At 39.6% G+C, this 20,997-nt stretch overlaps 1 protein-coding gene across 2 annotated transcripts in view; it reads right to left on the bottom strand.

Annotated features, from left to right (window-relative positions):
- Window positions 1-5,668: 5,668 nt before the first annotated feature.
- Window positions 5,669-20,997, bottom strand: part of LOC111260594 (uncharacterized) — a 121,229-nt gene continuing 105,900 nt past the window's right edge. Inside the window, exons 2-4 of one of the 2 annotated variants that reach the window (XM_086968403.1) lie at window positions 14,551-14,690; window positions 12,224-12,368; window positions 5,669-5,830 (exon numbers count right to left, since the gene is read on the bottom strand). In XM_086968403.1, the coding sequence (XP_086824529.1) occupies window positions 5,687-5,830; window positions 12,224-12,368; window positions 14,551-14,660 (399 nt within the window). In that variant the 5' untranslated portion in view covers window positions 14,661-14,690 and the 3' untranslated portion in view covers window positions 5,669-5,686. The remainder of the gene's footprint in view (window positions 5,831-12,223; window positions 12,369-14,550; window positions 14,691-20,997) is intronic. The other variant, XR_015311119.1, reaches the window with a different exon arrangement.

Genomic DNA, 20,997 nt, shown 5'->3' with positions numbered 1-20,997 from the left:
CTGTGAAGTCCTTTTTTTTTAGAGAAAATCACTATGTCATAATCGGTCCGTGCTACCTCAAAAAACTGCCGCTCGTTGTGCAAGATTTTAGCCAGATATTTTAACAGAATATTACAGCGTTGAATGTTTTGTGTAGTCCGCAAGCTTTATCATTAGAAAACTTAGGAATACCATCTAAAAGTATGGATATCTGAAAAACTCGTTTCAGTGTTATCATTCATATGATGTCGACTTTGTGATGACCGAGGTGAATCGTGGTATATGTGGATATTCGGTATAGTGCCTGTCTCGGACCTATGAGAGACTGGGTAACTTACTCTGGTGCGTCAAAGCCATACGTAAAGGACTAGCGAGGCATTCCCTAAAAGCTTCGTCTTACGCTTTTCTTTCGAGATTCATCTTTCCACATTTGAAGCCGGTTTCATAGAATCTTTTGATTTTAGTAATTAATGGCCCAAAGTTGGGTAGAATTTTACTTCTAGTGACAAACACTGCATTTAAACATTCCGCATTATGTCATGGTTTAGCAAGTGGGGATCACTTTATGGCTGTGCAGGCTGTGTCAACGTTGACATGAGAAAAGTATTGTGACTACACGGCTGCATTTTCCACGTATAAAAACACGACATTAGCAGTTTGTTGTGGCTTATTGATATCTAGTACCTGAAATGATTTTGATCATTTTCGTGGCGGTGGCCGTTCTTGATTCCTGATTATCACGTCCTTCCACAATGGCACAGATACTTCTGTTTTGCGTGGCACAAACGGGTACCACTTCAGTTACGTGCCCGTATTAAGTAGGCTATCCGGGCTGCTGCGCCACATCTGCTTTATGGCAACATTTATGGTAAATAAGTCTATCGCTGATATTTTCATGGATCCTATGAATATTGGAATACCAAATTTTGTTATGATTCATAGACCCAAGTCCTCTATAATCTCCTGAAATGCTGTTGCCGATGTTTATTCCAGCCTATTCTCAAACTAAAATCACTAATGACAATTGTAGCTTTTCACCGTCTCCGAGTCGACAGCATTGGACAAATATTTCTGCCAGTTTGCTGCTACCCTCCGGCGTAGATGGATGAACATACATTGTATCAACATTGATTCTCCTTTGATGACTGCTATGTTCTGTGAAAACCGGTTGTACCGTACTTAGGTGCTGACTGTAGAATATTGCACTAACTTTGCTTGCGTGATCAGTATTGCTGATGCGAATACCGAGACAGAGGGTACGTGGTAATTGACCTTACGATTCGGTCAATATAAGGATATCGATCGTCTACAGAGCGGAGTTGGGCAGCAGAGGTAATCAGAAAGTGATGTTTTCGCATTTTCATTGGGTTTGAGTTTTAGTGTCTTATGTGTTTCCAGTGTGTTCTCCGCTCTGCTTGTGTAGATTTATCCAGACACTTGAGAATGGCTGAATGGAGATCGCCTAGAGTGGTGTTGGACGGTAGAGAAGAATTCAGGGCGCTATACCTCCGGTCATTTATGCTGTTATAAGCTCCTCGGCAATCCTATATACGTTTGTGGCCAACGGGCTTCTGGTTGATCTGTCAAGTGCATGGGCAGTTATGGAGGACGTTACGGGCGTCCTCTGTGATCGCCTCGAACATATGGTCTTCCATGGTCTATGTTTTCACGTCTCTGTCTGCGTGCTTGCGATGTCCCGCCTCGCTTTGTTCAGAGATACACGGATCTTACTGCCTCAGAAAACTTCATGGACAAGTCTCCACTGCCTTTATCCAGTGGAATACAAATAGCAGCCTCTACTAAGGCGTTGTGTGCATGCACTGTCTTGTTCATGTCCACATTCGATTCTTGGCAACGGCCAAGCAGTGCCTCATTCGCATCTTTGCACTCTTTCGAATTGCAACACTGTAATTATTGATATTGAATAGTCTAGCCTTTGGTGTCTCTTATAGGTCAATCGCGAATTCTGCTGCACTGGCTAGAAACTAATCCTTTCTAAATTCCATACATGTATTATTTAGATATGTAGGATTACATGGACAGGCTGCTCGCGTAGGAACTTTTCTGCCTCTTCAAGAATCTGCCGGGTTTCAGCCTTCTACGATAGACGAAATGGCGCTTAGCTTTTTTACAGTAAGTCGGCAAGTGCACGTTTCTCAGCAGTCAAAGTGCTCTATCAACCGCAATGAGCACTATCTTCTTTGGAATAAAGCTTTGGATGTTCCTTGACATCAATCCGTTCACTTGCTGATTTGCGTCGGAATTAGCGGTAATCCATTTATGGAGGGTTGTCGTACAAACACTGTTCTTTGTTCTATTGAGATACCTCTCCAACCACCTTAAACGACTTAGAATAGTAGGTTACATAGCTCATAATGAGTTCTTGCTCCTCCAGCACTGCCATCAACCGGTCGTTTGTCATCGTGACAGCTGCTACTAAACACAGGCTCCACGGCCACCTCAGCCCCGCTTCTACATACGGCTTACTTTCGCTACTCGTCTTACACGCGCTTTGAAATTGTCTTTTACAAAGGCAACATTTCGAACTTAAGCCTCCCTACGGTGCTTGACAATGCGCACAGACTTCGAGACTCTTGATCTCCGTACCGTTGAACTGCTTCGCGTTCGCAAACACTTATAAGTAGTCAGAATCTGCGCCACGGTTTCCTTGATTCGAAGGTGCTTTTAGGATTGGAATTAGTGGATTCCGAGGGTTGGTGGCAAAGTGACTTTGTGTGGCACTCTCAGATATTCCCGCCGACCTGTGATCATTCCTTGGTATTCAGGGTGCCGGCGCACCGCTTGAACGGGACACTTTTTTGTAAATGTCAGGCCTTCCTGAAACGGTGACCATGAGGAAAACTCGCGCTTGACTCTGTAAATTCACCATCATTGTGGCTTAGGTAGGCTAGGCAGATTATTTCGGTAAAGTTGCAACATTACACTACCATTAATACTTAGTAATAATTTTTGTAAACACCAGGATTTGAACGTTGGTATTTGAAAAATGTTACTAGATATTAGCAGCCAGGAAAATGAGAAATTAAGGAAAATAAGGCATTACTCTTAAAGTTAATAGCTGCTTATACGGTTGCCAGGTCATTTCATATGTCTGTTGAAAAACTCATCCCGGTTAGATTCCTAATGAGGGCAAGCCCTGTCTCCTTCACTAAAAAATAGGTGACTTCGAGGACTTGTTTAAAAATAACTAATAATGCTAAGTAAAATTAAAGACCCTTATAATATTGGTATAGAGGTATAATATTGTAGAGTCTATGAACAATACCCGACTACTCCTATTGGTTCCATGGAGTGGGAATCATTGTAATGTAATGTCAAAACATCGTAACATAAATGAAAGCGCTTTTTGAATATTCCTTTTTTTTTTTAGCTCTCTATTGTTCTAATAGTTTCTCACATCTCTATAAGCCCGTTGTATTTTTATTGTGCACCGAGCGGAACTTAGGTTTTAAAGGTTGGTGTTCACGCAGCTGCCAAAACAGCCTGGGAAATTTGTTCTGTGGACGGCGTGGACTCTATACCTGAGAGGATTGCTCGCAAGTGCTTTCGCAAAGTTTAGTAGCAATGTCTTTTATATCTCCGAAAAGGGACTGACAATAAGTGGGGATGTGGTGTGTAACAATACGGCAAGAAATTATTTCTTTTCCAATATGTAATGCACTGTGAATAAAATTCGCATGAGCTAGTAATAGTTTTTTTGCATCCATCTAACCTATCTCTATGCATAAGCATTGTTCGTAAGTCGTCGAATTCGAACTACTACTTCGAACTCGATGAAACTCATGCTTCACAAATTACTCGATCTGATATTAAAAAAAAATGGTTTTCGAAATACGCGTTTTACACGTACTTATTAGCCCTCTAAAAATCAGACAGTAGGCACACTTTGTTTTTTTTCGAGCACACGAGTCTTTCAAGACAAGTGTCTGAACAAGCTTGAGTTTAACACGATATTTAAAATAGCCCCCCCCCCCCCCCGGACTGGAGAGAAATATAATAACTTTGATAAAATTATTATTTGGTACGAATTGAAAATAAGCATCGCGACTTTCTGTGATAAAAGATCTAAAGATACCGTTAATTAAGATTTCCGTGGATCTGACTAGTTACGTCATGTGTTTAAATCGCATTGAGTATCCGTTTATACACTCGGGGTTCTCGTGACAGCGGCAGAAAAAAACATAGTCTCATCAAACTACACTAGGAGCTTGTGTGTCCTATACGTTGATTGAAGAGCATAGGCTTTTACCTATCTCTCAGTGTCTCGCTTGTCACCGGAAAACACGACAGCTACAGTGACAAGTTCCTACATAAAATTGTTACTTAATTGGGTGGCAAAAGGGGATATCTCAACGTCGACATGAAGCAGACAAAAGGATGGGTAGTTGAGGGGTACGCTTAAACCTAAAATTAAGCCAGAGCTTCGTCCCAAAAAGACCATGATTCACATTTGTTGGGACTGGAGGGGTCTTATACACTGGGAAATATTTGAGAAAAACAAGATGGTCAAGAAGGATCTGTGTATGGCCCAGTGGCGTCGACTGAACTTGGTTTTTCAACAGAAAAGACCGGACAGAGAAGGCAAAGTTATCCTTATCTACGACAATACCAGACCGTACATGGCAATAAACGTTAAAAACGCTCTGCAAGAGCTGCAGTGGAAGATTATTTTTCACCCATCATATTTTCCAGATCACACGACGATGGGTTATCACATTTTCCGATTACTGGCAAATTAAATTTATAACCGCACATTTGACACTAAAGAGGCTGTGCAAATTATTCGATACCAGAACTAAATATTTCTGGCGAAAGGAAATAAATAAATTGGTTGAGTGATGCGAGAACATCGTGAAGACTGACGGCGAACACATAATAAGTTAATTTGTTACTATAATCGAATAGAAAACTGTGTTTTTTTTAAACTGAAAAACCGCGTTCAGTTATGTTACTGCTTAATAGGTTGAAATAGTGCTCTTTTCTAACATAATAAAGGTGCAGTGCATTATTTAGATAATAAAACGGAAATGGAACATGTTAACCCTTGAAGGAATGCATTTGTAAGTAAATATCATTTTTGACCTCATATACAAATTAAATTCGTATGAACATTGACGCTCTTAATGAGTGAAAATTTGTTTATTTAAACAGTTTATTTAAATGTCGTAGTATCTATGTTTAGTAGTATACGACCTACCTGATTGTACTAATAAGTTAATATTTTGTTTTTTCAACATCATATATTAGTATTTATGATGAGACAGTGAAATTATTGAAATAGATACTAATAAGAAAGCGTAAGTAATGAAGCATTAGAAGAAAGCGTCTAATTCAACTTGTCACAACTTTTTGACAGACTAATGCCAACGAAAGGTACTAAGAATTAGCATTCGACTACAGCATGGAGCTAAATAATACGCAAAGATAGCTTGATATAATCCAATAAGGAAAATCTTAAGGTTTTCTGTAACAGTGGCCTCTAGCTATGTATTCGCATAGTGCAGTACGATACGTGTTTTACGTCGCCAAAAAGGTATATTCTTGATCCTATTTAAAAAAAACGCCGTTATTATTCTTTGTTTGTAACCCATTGTCGAGAGCAAAACTGAGTGAATATTAGAAACAAGCCACATATAACACTTTGCATACACTTACGTTTTATTTGGTAGACATATTGATTAAAGAGTTACAGGTGTAGAAATCCAGATCGAGTGCGCAAGACTGAATCTTCGAAGCTTCTTTCCTGACCCGATGAGTCTTTTCCGGTCTCACTGAACCGTGATTCCGAGACAAGTGCGCACATCACTCTTCTTTTTGCATTGGGGCATACCTATACGTTGAAATGAAAGAAAAACGAGAGAACTCGTTTGTATTGATCTTTGCGTTAAAAGATCGCCCCACGGCTTCACGCCACGTCATCCACCCCCGGATCAATGATGGGCGGAGCGGGAACGAAGGCCAGAGGAGAGACAAAAAACGATTGTGGAGTAGCGGTCTAGTGCAACTGAATCAATTGCAAGCGGTATGGCTTTTTGGGTTCCCTACTCAAATTGGAGCGTATGTAAGCGTCGACCCTCTTACATATACGTCAATAGACCCATGCGCATGTGAAGGGTTCACTTCTACCCTGTTCAACAATCCTATTCTTGTGTCAAATTGCCACTATCTATTTTAGATCTGAGGATAGTGTCAGGTATAGGCTGGTGTCAAACGATAACGTCAGCTTTTCTACAATTTTAAAATCAAGATACTTTGGCACCAGCAATTCTATCGAGTCACATATCTCTATAATGATTGGTCACGTAAACCTCACTAAGAACAAAACGTTTTTTCATGTTGGGGTTTATTCGACCGTGGTCGAAAATGTTCGATGTATTGTTTTTGAGACCTCGAGAAGTGTAAGCTGCGTGTTGGGGCCCAAGAGTCCGCGTAATAATTTCTTTACATATACTTTACCAAAAATGTCTCGATAGCTAAGAATTCGGGCTAAATTCACACACCTGTTAACGTGCCGTTTTCCAGAAATCGAGAAGGACGAACGGCGCGAAAAGCGAGAAAGTAGTCTGCTTTGTGAATTGGTACATTTAAATTGCAGGCACAAATGATACGAACCACTTGAATTTGCATGCAAAATGAGGCCCATGGCCTGAAACGTTAGATCTTTAGAGGCCTGGCAACAAATTGAAAAATTTATTGTATGAGAGAAAATGCGACCAGCATGCCGACAAAGCGGAAAGAACTTAAAGATATTGAGCAGCTGAAAGAAGAGGTGTTCAACCTACCAACTTTTTTTGTAGTATGGAGTTAAGAAGGTCGTAAGGCGGTAAGTTCAAAATGCTCCAAACCGAGGGTCAGCCAGGATCCAAAAAGTTTTTGTCTGTTTTTAAAAATATTCACTATATGTAACATATAGTAGACTCTAATGTACGATAGTATGGTATCACGCGGCTATTGCAATTGAGCTGTTACAGTTAAAATGTAGAGTTACTTGCCTCGGCTTTCACTGGGTCTATTTTATGGACGTTCTCGATGTATTGTGAGAATATTTTTTAGAATCAAGCATGGAAAATATGAGTACTACACTTTTCCACGCTTTTAGAAAATTAATTTCGAGTTTGCAAATGGCCAAGGATTGTAGTTTGTGGCTGGAAGAGTGTTTTGCTCTTATTCGGGCGGCATAGATTGAATTTTCTCGGGCTGCACAGGACATGGGTCGTAAGACACGCAAAATTTGTTTATTTCGTCTCGTTTCCTGTAGTGGGACACTATTAGTGGTTTTAATTTTAACTTAACACGGGCCAAGTGAACGTTTCTCAAATTTTGCAAATGCAAAAGGACGAAAAAAGAATGAACTATAAATTCCATACATGTACATAGAAAATATATAACAACTAGCTAAAGATCAATATCTCAATATCAGATCATATATTATTGAAAACAGGCTCTAAAACATCGGTAAGGGATGCTAACCTAGCGTTATTGAGCATTGTATTATATTCATAATATAAATATATTGATGGAAGCTAAGCCTCAGCAGGAAATCAAATTTGCAACCACAAATTACCAAGGCAGTGAAGCACAAAGTTTCGATGTCCCCTGTATGAAATAAATATAACCCCAGAGGCTTGGCACCCGGGTTCTTGGATTGAAATGTCGCAGTTCGTGGAATATGTTACAATTAATAGGTTGTATTTTCAAGAAATAATCGCTTACGCTGATTCTAAATTTGAGCTTCACGCTTCTTTAGAATAGACATATTGAGAACAAGCCAAAAGCTGCCTCAATATAATATCGCAAGATGGCATAAAATAAATACGGTTTAAAAAACTGACCTTAGATATCGGGGTCGTATCTGTTTTTCGCTAGCAGTTAAGGCAACATTAATATTCATCTTCTAAAGAATTAAGGCGGCAGGTTTTTGTTGTTAAGGTCTTGCCTGTTATACTCTAGAAAACTTATTTCAGGCTTACAATCTTAATATTTCGTGACATAATGTCGCATTCATATTTACGTTACAGGCTGTCAGGAACTACAATCCCAGCCAAGTTCAACAAAAAGAGCCTTCCGTCAGGGCATCAACAAACATCTCGTGATATTCATAGTTAGTAATGATATATGTTGAAATATATCTAGTTTATTGGGTATAAGGGTTGATCACAGGATTACCCTTCGACTGCTTTTCTCGGTGTAGGAATGTCTGGATAGATCACCTTATTGAACATGATAATATAGTTCTCTTCTAAAGTTTAGTCGCTAAGGTAAAAGTGGGAAATAGTCGGCAATATAAGGCTAAGTCTAAGGACCTCTTTAACTTCTTGGAAATCCAATAAATTGGAGTATCTAAAACGTTTTCTGTTTCCTAGAAATCCGGAAAGGTACTGGAAGCGTTGAATTTGCAAGGTCAAAGTGCATTATCTGAATATGGTATCCGTTTTTTAATCCACCTAACCGCTTGAAGTCATGGTTTTCCCCAGCTCACATACTAGGGCCCACATCATACTACGGCAACCTGGCAGCCGCTTACAATCTAAACTGCGCCAACAAATCCGCAGGCTATGTTTCGATATTTTTTTGACAGGTACCTAGACTTTTTAGTTAAGGGTCAAAGAATATGTCTAATTAGAACTTAGATAAAAACCTGCTGTAGCAAAAATTTGAGCCGTATACAGGCGATTAATAGAGTAATGTTTTTTTTTTGCTTAATTCCTCCGAATTGCTTACTAGTCTAGCAGACCTTTGAAGCAAGGTTAAATAGCGATAGTGAGGCCTATCGTAAAAATGACAACTGAGAATCCATTCATCAAAAACGAAATTTCTTAAAACATCCTATACTTGTCGAATGCATCGTCATGTGTTCAAAATACTACACTAACAACTCAATTAAAAAAATAAGCACACGATCTCAATATATGTTGAGCTTTTTTATTAGGATTTTAGTGCCAAAATATTTTGAGCAATTAGAAGCTCCGCTTCTCATTATGATAAGAAACTGGTGTCTTTTAGCGCTCATTGTTTGAACAGCACTTTTACAGTAAATGGGGCTTTATTCCAAAACATCGATGGCTATTTGTTTTGAATACACTTAAACATTAAAAAGCATCGTGCTTTGTAGGGTAAATTGAAATATTTTAATAGTAGCATACAATCGCTACTGATCTACGTTAATATCAATAGAGATTAACTTTATTATTTATTAACTAGGATTTACATTATCTACAACCTGTAAGCAACAACTGGGGTCAGGCATGTTCAGATAGACAAAGCTCTAGCCATAGCTTTGGCACTTTATGGCACGACTATGTGTTTAATCAGATAATGGTTCTTAGCATATGGTTTCCTAAAAAGTGAAAAAACTTTAAATAACATTTTGTTAAATTTCGGTACTCCTTTTATTCTTCATTGCTACTTAGGCATTTACCTAACATACCAAAAAAAAACAACATTCCACAGAGACGTATCCAGGAAACGTTTTTTCATAACTATAAAATGATTAAGTTTAGCTAGTTGCATGAGGTTATGGTCTTTCCTAAATTATACAAAAAAGAAAAAAAAAAGGAGCTCTATTCAGTCAATTACGAGACAAGAGAATTTTATGACGGATACAATCGAATTTAATCGTGTAGTGCATCTCAGGACGTATTTTTTTACATCTGCTTTAAACTAAACACTATGCGTGCTCCGGCTTCGACTCTTCATTTCGCTGGCCTTGTTAGAGGAAAGGACGTAACGAGGCTATACATGAAAAGTAAAAGAGGTACTAAAGTAGTAAAAGAGGCTTTAGGTTTGGTCGAAAAATGAAGTCGAAATTGAAAAAAGACCCGATTTGATGACCCGATGAAACTCAATAAACAATAAGTGGTTTTGCTCGTTTAGCCCCGATAGCACAGCTTCGAATATAATCGACTTATTCACGTACCTCAAAAAAACTATAACGATGTACCGTGCTTGCGGTTCACAGAACTACGGATTACATTACTGTGTAGGTAAGATGTGCTGACTGCTTAATGTAGCGGCCACTTAATCGGAACGCACATTTTTCTTACAAGACTCTATGGGATGCTCCCAAAATCCGTATCTTCCAGTCTGAATATGAAGCAAACGTGGTCCTCCTAAAGTGATTAAGCGCTAAACAAGCCCTTTGTCCGAAACCAACTACAGATTGACCTTATTGCCACCATTCGCTTTTGTTTATCGAGTTACTTATCTAATAACTCAGTACATTTTTACATAAATAATCTATACCAACCGATACAAATCTGTACAGTATCATGAGAAACCATGTTGAAATAAAAGGCTTTTGCGGTATATATTAAAGATGAAATCAGTAAAGCAATGCTCATGGCACCTATGATTCAAAAACTAGAAATGTTATCAGTGGTTTTAATTTTCACATTATTCAGTCATATGGCTGCATTTGCTGTATCTTATAAAACTTAAATTATCTGGAGGAAGCAGAAAAACATCTCGGTTTTTGATAGAGTTGAATCGACATCACTAAAATTAGGCTGATTCTACTGCTGACATATGCGAAGAAGCTATGAAGGTTTGGCACGCTTAATAGACCGAATATAAAACTGCTCTTATATAAGGGATAATTCTGTATGTTCTGTATTCGAAACTCGATTGAACAATCTGAATGGAAGCTAGTGTAGTTATTAACTCAGTTCTTTACCGGACACATAAATAACTTTGTCAGAACTGGAAAACCCGCATTAAGTATATGCGTTAACGACAATGAAGCTTCTGATCACAACTTGGTTTATTTACTGGTGCGAATCAAGCTTTGTAGCCCTGAGACCAATCTTTGCATATCCAGCTCTGAGGGAAATCTACTTTACTTCACCGAGATGCTGAAGTAAAGATTCTATAGGTGTGATTTTGGCAAATCAAACCCAACAGTTCAAGAAGGAGCCTCACTCCAGAATCTTGACTACCAGTACTACTTTATTGGCATGATCTGTTCGATTCTGCGTGTGATGAGAATGGAGTAATGCAATACAAATCCCTTTTCATCTAAAAACCTCAATCTTTTTCTTGTATCTATACTGCATGCAACTTATTATTTATCAATTCAACAATCTTTATTCTTGTTGTATAGTTTTTCTTCCTTTTCACCCGCCCATTGATTGTATGTCAGTCTTATTTTATCTACGTTTGCTGCTAACTGTCTGCTGCGTAGTCCGTAAGCGTTCGTAGTGACTGTGTGAGAACAATGCGATTCGTGCCATAGACTTTAAACTATCACTTCAATTGCTATTGTTGCCCTTGTAATGCCCCTTGACGTCTTTGAGCGGCAGTGTGTATAGGTCGTGTTAGTTGTAGTGTGTGAGTGTTTATCTCTGATACTTTTGCTATGCTTAAGCGAAGAGCACAGACTGCAGCTTCGGCCTTTCCGCTCGCTTCACGATGACGGGAAAGACTTGCCACATGTTTCGCTAGCGTTACTATGCAATTGTTTGTAAAATCTTTTGCTATCTACATTAGGATTGCGTCTGCACTAGTCTTTTTTAAGTTTCCAGAATTCTAGTCCGTTTAATTACATAGCTATTTGTAAAGTTCTTCTCAGTTCGTCAAATTGAAATAAATCGTGGACGTGAAGTCTGCGGCTTTCCGGTTTCAGTGTGTATTTGCGATATCCATCGATCGAGCCTCCACAACCGTGTCAGCTGACTCGGTTTCACTTTAAAGCAAGTAGATAAACTGCTTCTCAGAATGTACGAATAGGCACTTTTAGAGTAGTTACGCACGACTTCAGCAAAGTTCCTTAAATGGATGGTGATCAAGTATGAATGACTTTTTTTTTTTATCTGTTACAAGTTTGTATGGCTCCCTCGCACTTAAGCGGCAGAGAATGTTTTTGCCCATGACAACACGAACAACAGGAGGCAGTGAGCAGATCGGGTGTTCCATTGTCAATAATAACGACAGCTAGCAGTAGTCACAAAAGATCATTTCCTTGTACGGGTCTGCAGTGCGTGAAGTTTTTTATAAAGGAAGAGCGTTCAGGGGTGCGCTGGATATAGGAAGAGTTTTCAGTTGTCTGTTATTTGAAATATAGTTTGTTGACGATAAAGCCATCCCAGATGGATATGCCAAATGTGCAGTGTACCAACATTTAACACAACATTTCCTAAAGTGCTTGGCTACATGTCCATGTATATGTAACATTTGAATTGCTTATCGTTTGGATTAATTAATTAGTATAAAAAGCGAAGTAACTTACCCGAAAAAAACAGGTACAATCCACCTGAACAACAGGTACTAAAGTGATCAAGTTCTCTGGACAATTATCCGGCATTCCTGGTTTCTGCCCACTGAAGATTATAATGCTGACTAGCAACAGTATAATCGAGCCCCTTGACCTGCACCTAAAAAACTTAACAAGCTTAAAAACGCTTAGGGCTCTCCGTGCAGCATCGCGGATAGACATCAAAACTGTAATGCCATAGCTTACACCAAGAAGCATATGGGTACCTTAAGCGACATGGTAGCAGTATTCGTGCAGGTGGATATATGAAAGTTGAAAAGGATAAAAACATTTTGATAGCTGAAAAACAAAGAGAAGATGGTCCATGTATTTTTGGTGTTCGCGGTCTTCCTGTTTGGTCAGAAATGCAAAGCGGCTCACAACTTTTCGAGAATAAGGCGGCCAAAGAGGATGCCGCTCCTCCTTTTTGCCCCTCTCATCGCTTAGTGTCTAGTTTTCGAAAACGGTTGATACAGTTGTTGAAGTAAGATAACAATAGGGATAGCTTGATGATTTTTATAGACAGATGCAAAAGTCAGGAACGTCAACAAAACAAGAATCCAAGAGCAGATCGGTTTCACGACTAGAGGAATACTGAGACAGAATTTCGCGCATCACAGTCAGCCACCGACGATGAAACGGCCAAACAGGCTGCTAGACCTCTTGGGAATTGAGCAGCGGCATCCTCGGGTCGCATCAAAAAATCGTTTTGTGCATATAGCACCCATCGACCCCGAACAGCTGCCTTCTTCTTCCACTAGCCCCAACTGTCGAATATTTTGTAAATCAAATCCTTAAATTGGCGGTGCCCGTATGGCCTTCTCAAAACGCAGCAGCCCTAGTTAAAGCCATCGCAGTCCCATTTGAGATCGATCGTAGAGTACGGGGTCAAATTCTAGGGAGACGTTAAAAATTTTTGAGTAGAACCTTGTCGACATTTTGATGCTGAGGGAAATCTGGACGACTAATGCATTTGATTTTCTGCCTAACTCGAAAAAATAGTGATCCACGATGCCCCACTGGAGGCGTCATCGTGTTTTACAGTCATAGATTAAGTAATCTTTCGTGAAAATTAATTGAAGATAACGTTATCTGCCTCGTAACATGTTGTCTGCATTACACCGAGTCAAAGTTGACACAGTTGCTAATACGGAAGTTCTTTAATGGTTCGCAGGTGCTGTCACCGGACTGTAATACCTAAATAATCAACCCAAACTCGGTGTTGACGTTCAAACGACACGTCAAAATCTCAACTGCTGTTGTGTCTCAGATTAATGTTATCCGAGTTTGGTTTCCTGGAAAAAGTTATTTTTTGGAAAATAGCGGATTTATTTAAGCGGCCATTAGTATTGCTATAGACCAAGTCATACCAATCGGACCTTCTTAGGCTAGAAAGCCCTTTCAACTTGCTTGGATGCGGAGAGCCTCCTGGAGCAAGCATCCAGTCATTTGGGCACCTCATATCATTAACATGGAGAACTACGCACAATACCTCGTTCAAATCCTAAAGCTATACGTCCTAGCTTCCATCCCAAAAAGTAGAGAACCTGGTTGATCAATTCTATAGCTCGAAGGCGCAGAACATTTTCGGAATGCTAGCAGGTATGCAATCTGCAGCTAGCTTTGTGGTCACGGCGCTTAAGACAATTTGGTGAAGAACGTACACGAAAAATACAGAAAGGATCCTGAAGATGCTACACAGTTGACAACATCCGAGGTAAGAACGGTAGCCACACAAATGCGCTGCCACTTGACTTCATGTTCGTAGGCTCAACTGCTTAACCATTTCGCTAGTATGTTCACGATAAATGGTATGATTCCTCGAGTCATGTTATTATTTTCTGCGGTCGGTGATGAAAAGTGTACGATGGAGCATAGCTTGTTAGGCGCGAGTTCATTGTGCTAAAGGTGCTACAGGCTGTTGAACAATAAGGCAGCGGGCCCAGACGGGGTCCGCAACGGGCCCTACACTCGTTCACTGGCGTCCTACTGAACTGCACTTTTCAATGATTGTCTGCGTGCCAGCGCTCTGCCGACTCAGTGGAGAGATGCTTCTCTATTTCTAGCTGGTGTATTAATCAAGACACCTTCCGTCTTTTTAAACCGCAGGAAAGCTATCCAAAAAACAACATGGATTGCGGAGAAAGCGTTTGACGGAAACAGCTGCAGCGTACTGATGATCGACTTTAAAAAGGTATTCGATAATCCTGCCGGTCTCTCATAAGCAGCGTTTTTTTATTTCAAAAGTGCATTCAATTATCTGTGTGTTTTGGCGTACGAGGGTATACCACCAATGTACTTACCCTATTGGCTTCAATATCACAGGAGAAGATATGCATAGGTGATGAAGTGGAGGGGCAATCCCATTTCTCTTAACGGACAGACCAACCCAAGGTAGTAATCTGAGCTCCATTCATGTCCTTGGTTCTACGTAAAGACTTTTCTGGAAGAGTAATGAACCGCAGGAGTTTGATCGACATTATTCTATGCATGGACTACTTGCTTATCTACAGCTCTTACAGATTCCAAGTATAATGGGCTTTAGCTAGGCTTCACATGGCAATAGCAGAATAAAAACTAAAAGGACCTGGATTAAATGGGAGCCATAAAAGTCTGTAAAGGAGGTGTCATTTTTTAATGGTTACCGTTTGGTTTCGTAGACCCCGAAGAAAGAAAGTGTTAACTGTGTTGTGTTTGATCAGGGCCTTAAACCATCTCTTCCTCGCCACAGCGCTCAATCGAATTAATTTGAAGGTGGGACCGTTCTTCCTTGGCACTACGTTTGGCACTACTTAAAGCTACGAGAAACAATGACCGAAAGGAACTGGACAGGACAAATTGTCATGTTGTCCTTCGTTTCGCAATCCACGACTTCTACCAGTAATTAAGTACGAACCGGCGCTTTTCATGAGTCTAATGAAGTATGTTACGGCAGTAGATATGATAGAAATAGTAATAATAATAGAAGGCTTAGCACTTATGCCGTGAACGCATAAGCTTTTGAACTTTTAAGTCAATGAACAATTTTACAATTCAGGTAACATCTGGATAATGATAATCACCGGTCTTATGATATATAACATGTTGTTCCGTTTTAAATATAATGCGAAGACTGCGTCGCTCATAACAATCATGCTATTGATTCTGATGAACCACAATCAAGAACTGTAGTTCTCAACTATTTTGCATGCCATAGGTATAGCTAGATATTCCCCTGCCACAACTGAATTGTTTTTTTTCCGTTATGGAACGAGATGCATATGCTATGGACTTGCCTTGCTAAGTTAGTACTCCACCTAGCTCGTAATTATTGCGTTCATTTGTTTCTTTGTGTATCCCTGGCAAAAAGTTAGAGAGCTTGGGTTTGATAGTGAGCTTCGGCTCTAATGCTTTGGATGCTTTCTTTCGTTGGCGTATCCATCAGGATTTGTATCGCTTCTGCATAAGCGCGCAGATAAGCGCTGTTGAGGTGAGGAGATTAGAAACGAGGCGCAGCATGTAGTTTCAGCACTTAAGGAAAGTTATTACTTCGCTAAGGTCTTTGGGATTCGATATGTCTAATATTGTGCATACACGCCTAGAGTCAGCCTTTAATCCCTCCTTGCTGATTAGTTGGCAAAAAAAATTGCTTCTAACATTTTTACGCATAGTATGTCCTGTTTGTATTATACACGTACTTAGCGAGTCGTTTCAAAAATGGCTTCTAGAGCTTTATAATGCTCGTCAGTAGTCTCATCTTACGTATTGCCTGCCCTCCAGCTATTGTCTTTCTGGAACATGTGTCTCTGGAGTATACCATTCCTGTCGCATTTATAACGCTCCGACAGCGCATCAATGAGTGAAGCTGATAATTTCTTTTCCACCTAGTAAGGTGCATCGTCGGCAATTACCAGTACACAGAGGATATTCCAGAATATGCCGACACCCAAAAACTCTTTTAAAATTGCAGATATCATTTGTGAACACGTAATCCATCCGTAACAAAAGATTGTCTAGTTCTCAGGGTAAGACGCTGTACTGTCTTGTCTTCTAACTACAACCTGCGTTCTGGCTTTCCTTGAATTAGCAGTTTTGCCCTCACAGGGTCTCTTATTAGTATCCAAGTGCGTCATTTTATTTAGTTAATCTACACATTATTATTTGTTTAAAGGATGTCGACGAGAGATGAGTGACTTATCTGCATTCATCGTTGACGGACTTTTCTTTCTAGATGATTCTTTACAGGACATTTTATATGTAAATGTAAATACGACCGGTCACGCCATCACCGTGCTGCACTTCGCAGCAATCCAAAAATCCAGATTTCCTATCCGATACAGTTGCTCGTTGTATCATACTACCTGCATCTGACGATCAGTTGTCGACGTTTTTCTGTGATTGAGTCGAGCAAATTGTTGATAATTATCAAAGATAACTGCCGTGTAAAGCTGCACAACGCTTTATTACCGTGACTAGTCAACCCGCCAATAATTTGACAGTGTTACTCTTTTCCAGTCTTACTTTTAGCCGATTTTTTATGTGCTGGTCTTTTCCAATGAACCTATCGTCGCTGATGCATGGAGTAATCGGAAATCTTGATAACAGTAGCTTTCTTGCCTTTGTGTTTTTGTACACCACGTCCGCTTGCCACGATGCCAGGAGCCGCCTTCTGCATTAGTTTCTTTTTGAATTTTAATTTATCTTCTTTTAACCGACAAGTTATGTTCTACATTACTTCACTTTGCGCCTTTAAAATAACTGAACTATTTGAGCCTAAGCAATCCAATCTCACAGATTTTTTTGCGTCCATCGAATTCCACCTCACTAAATCAAGGTCGCTGTTGCCGAGTTTTTTTCGTCCACCCCCTGCAGAGAACTGCACAAAGTTTTTTCAATATTTAGTAAGTTTGGATTTTTGAACACGCTGTGCATTTAACTAACGGCGTCCCTGGCACCACTTTTTGGTACCCACAACCTTATAGTGACCCGTTATATCCTACTTAATCCCTTTGCTCCTTTATTACTCGATCTTTTCTACCATTGCACATAGTTTCTAAGTGTCGAATATGCGCCTTCAGAGTTACAATAACTCATCTTTGTAAGGTTTAGGTATCCATTTTGCAGCCGTCCAAGTCTTATTGGTTAGTAATATACAAAACAGAGCCTAACTATTACTTGGTTGAGACCTATTAGTTGAGGTTAAATAATTCTGTTAATTTGTGTAGCTCTCACATTGATACATGCATTGCCTATGTGATTAACTTATATATGTGATTTGGATTAACTTAATATTGAAAACTTAGTATATTTCAACTCTCTTTGGTGTAATGTTTGTATCCTCGGGTCTTCGTTAGACGAATCAGTAACATAAAAGTAATCTCACACTAAAGCTACTAATGTGATGCTCGTTTCCGGCTTCCATCCATCTTTTGCGCTTGATACGCAGGTTACGGCTGGCTCATTTAGAGGAATGTGATTAAAATGCTTCCTCGTTTTGATACGTTTATCCGGCTGTCACAAACAACTCTGCGTGTCAGCTCGATAATTTTTATCTCTTTGTACTCTTTACGATCGGGCAGAATATACTAAGATTATTGAATGTAGTTTTAAGGTTTTTGTATTTGTTCATGGAGAAAGCTATTAGAAGGGTCACCAATTATTTACGAAAGACTGCCCTTGAGAGCAGGCTTATCAAATAAATAATGGGCTTATCAGTGCTAATTCTAGACTGCTAACTTAGCGATTATCGCGTTAGGTAATGTAATAGTGTTCCAGTTTTGTTGCATAAGTTTCTTTTCAGACGCCATCAGTTCTTTCTATTCAAAAAGCTGCGATGTATTTGAACCATTGTAATGTTCCGATTGTAGCACTGGCAAGTGCGTCACATAATAAAGCAGGGCTAACTGTGCGACCTGTTCGGATATCCCCGCAGTTAAGAATAAGCAGCAGGACCGCCTATGATTTACAAGGTGATATTAGAAAATGATTAGCTCATTTGTCGCCCTTGACAAGATCTCATGCTTTATGGTGATAAAGTCTATCATGGCTAAAATTATATCAGACGACCTTTGTTATCTTATCAGATAAAGCGGAACTGTGAAAAAGGAAAAGGCTATACTGTGTTCCTGTTAAGGGAGGTGCTTGAGCATATTTTTTTCGTGCTTATATCGAGGATTCGATACGCGGAGATAGGGCACTCTGAGAAAAACAGTGGTTCGCTTCTAGTTAACTAACAGTCGGAAGGGGCTCATGAATATTTTCCTTAACACAGCTTTTGAGTGCTGCTTGTATCCATTCTTCCAATCTCACAGAGTTGAACAAGAGTCTGCCTGCAAGGGTCTGCAAGCTGATAGCTTTCTACCCTATTAAAATAACGCAGCCGATAGACCGGTATCGTTTTAAATTTGTACTAAAATCTGGATGAGCGAACCATATATGACATGGTTGTACAGCTGTTTTTAGTCAAAGGGTCATTCGGAAAAATTTTATGTGTCAAAATTATTGAGCAACAGCGGCATGAATCGAGTCAATATAGAGATTTTACTTTTAGAATCTATACAACGTATTGCATACATTCCTGAGATCTGACTAATTAACAACACAAGTTAGATTACTAGAACGTTCAAGAAAAATTTTGCTGACTCAATTTGCCAGTCTACCTAACCGACCGACCAAGACACTTTGGCGAAGTTCGTCAGACGTAGCAGCGAAACCGTTCGGGTGTAACCTAAGTGCTTATTCTACCTCATACAGTGCACTGGTATTAGTATTAAAAGGTTGAGGGGTTGTTGTTAATACGATATACAATACAGGGCTCTATTATATCTAACCGAAACAGGCTGCCGAAGGTACACACGTGGGAAGTATTGGCCAATACATGCATATTATTATTGTTAAATATACGCAGCGTTTTCCTCAGTAGATGCGTAAAGCAAAAGTGTAGTTAAGGTACAGTCAACTTCGATTGCACTTATTGTTCTACCATTGTGTAGGCTGTTATTTGGAAGGATATTTTTCTTGTCTTTAAAACATTGTGCTCGTCTCTTGAAGTCAGTCCAAGGCTTTTTCTTTAAAGAAAAAATTCACCTACACACGACTCGGGCACTTGGAGCTATTTTTCTGAGTGGTTGATATGTTGAAATGTAAAACTCATACATTCACACGTTTGAGCAAGCGACCATACGCACTAAACATTATCCACGAGAGAACCCTGAAGGTATAGAAAGCTCATCGCATTATTTCAGAGTCCTGCAGGTGAAAAAAAGTCGTCGTACATGGAAAGAGATCCAGACTAATCTCTTCTGCTTCACATGTTGTTGTTGGCAGCCGAGCCTTCATGTTGTTCCTCCTGGCTTCCTCTAATTCTTTTTCTTCATCATGATTCTGTTTAAAAATGCCATTTCCAAGGGCCTGTTTTCCTCTGAAGAGATCACACTTTGGATTATTTCTTTTGCTGTGTTCCTCGCTTTCATGTGTTTTTTTCTATGTGCTACTTCTTGTCTAGTTGTTTAGAGTGACCCTTAACGGGTAACTGTGTGTTCCACATCATCCGTTTCACCTCTGCTGCAGAGAACACAAATGTCAGCCCAAATATTCTCTATTTCTCCATGTGCGTTTGTCATTGTTCCGTTAAAGCTCGTTCTTGGATATTCACGTGATCAGATTTCACAATCCGAATTATGTCTGATCTAACTCTTCTGGGACCAAGATCCGCACAAAAAAACCTCGTTGCTATCATCTTGGCCGGTGTTATGACGGAACACATTGGGATAGTTTTGAAAGCCCTATTAGACTCAATAGCCACATTTTTCTGTGTTGACAATAGGATCTTGTCTGCCCATGCAGAGAAGCCATGAAGTATCATGGAGTCAGCCACCGTTGCTAATAACTTTCTCGTGTCCATTTTGGGTTCCCCTTTTTTTGGCATTATGTGTTATAGATCACTCCAAACTTTCAGTGGCCTCATTGGTTACATATTTAATGTACGCCCGGTGTTTAGTGTAATTCTAAGGCATTTCGCTTTCAGTTTGAGCGTATTCTTCCTAATGTAAGGTTAATAATTTCAATATTTTTTCCTCCTAGACATGCAGACTGTTTTACTTTTTACAGAGCCAGTTTCAAGTAATGTTTCTCTATCTACGTTTTTCTCTTTATGATTTATTTACTCGTACTAGTATGAGTAAAAAAATACGGATCAGTACTATAGGCTTCACACAGTTATTATCTTGTATCTATAAGAATTTGGAAATTCTGACACGCAAACATTTGCTTTTTATTTTCGTTGTCTCTCTGGAAGGTTTGTCGTCGCTTTTTCAGCATTCTATGAAGATGCACGTACGCCGTACAAAATCATTAAAACAGTTGCTGCGCACTGCTGTATTTCCTGCAAGGTAATAGCTTAGTTATAAAAATTTTCAGTCTTGCCTTCAAGAATTAGTGCTAGATCATCGGCTTAGGCCATGCACTCAATCCCCCTTGGCAGGTCCGAAACGGTCAGGGCCTCGTCGTAGCCAGGGTTTCGGAGTGTGGGAGCTGTGTTAATCTTGTAGAAACAAAAATACCGAGAAGCTGGTAACTTCGGCCCGAATCATGATGTATCGGCCGAAGTACTAGTATTGGCAAACTAATGCTGTGAACTGGGACGAAAATAACAAACGAGTCGCCGGTGTCAGGTAAATCACATTAACCTTGATTTCTGGTAATTTCTTTCTTTTGACCAGGTAGGACTTGTACTAGTTGTCTTGAATGCTGAGTAGATTCGAACAAATTCA

The sequence above is a fragment of the Varroa jacobsoni genome, unplaced genomic scaffold (genome assembly GCF_002532875.2).
Source record: "Varroa jacobsoni isolate VJ856 unplaced genomic scaffold, vjacob_1.0 scaffold_456, whole genome shotgun sequence".
Lineage (NCBI taxonomy): Eukaryota > Metazoa > Arthropoda > Arachnida > Mesostigmata > Varroidae > Varroa > Varroa jacobsoni.
The sequence above is the reverse complement of the archived record's forward strand: the minus strand, read 5'-3'. Positions and strand labels throughout refer to the sequence as shown.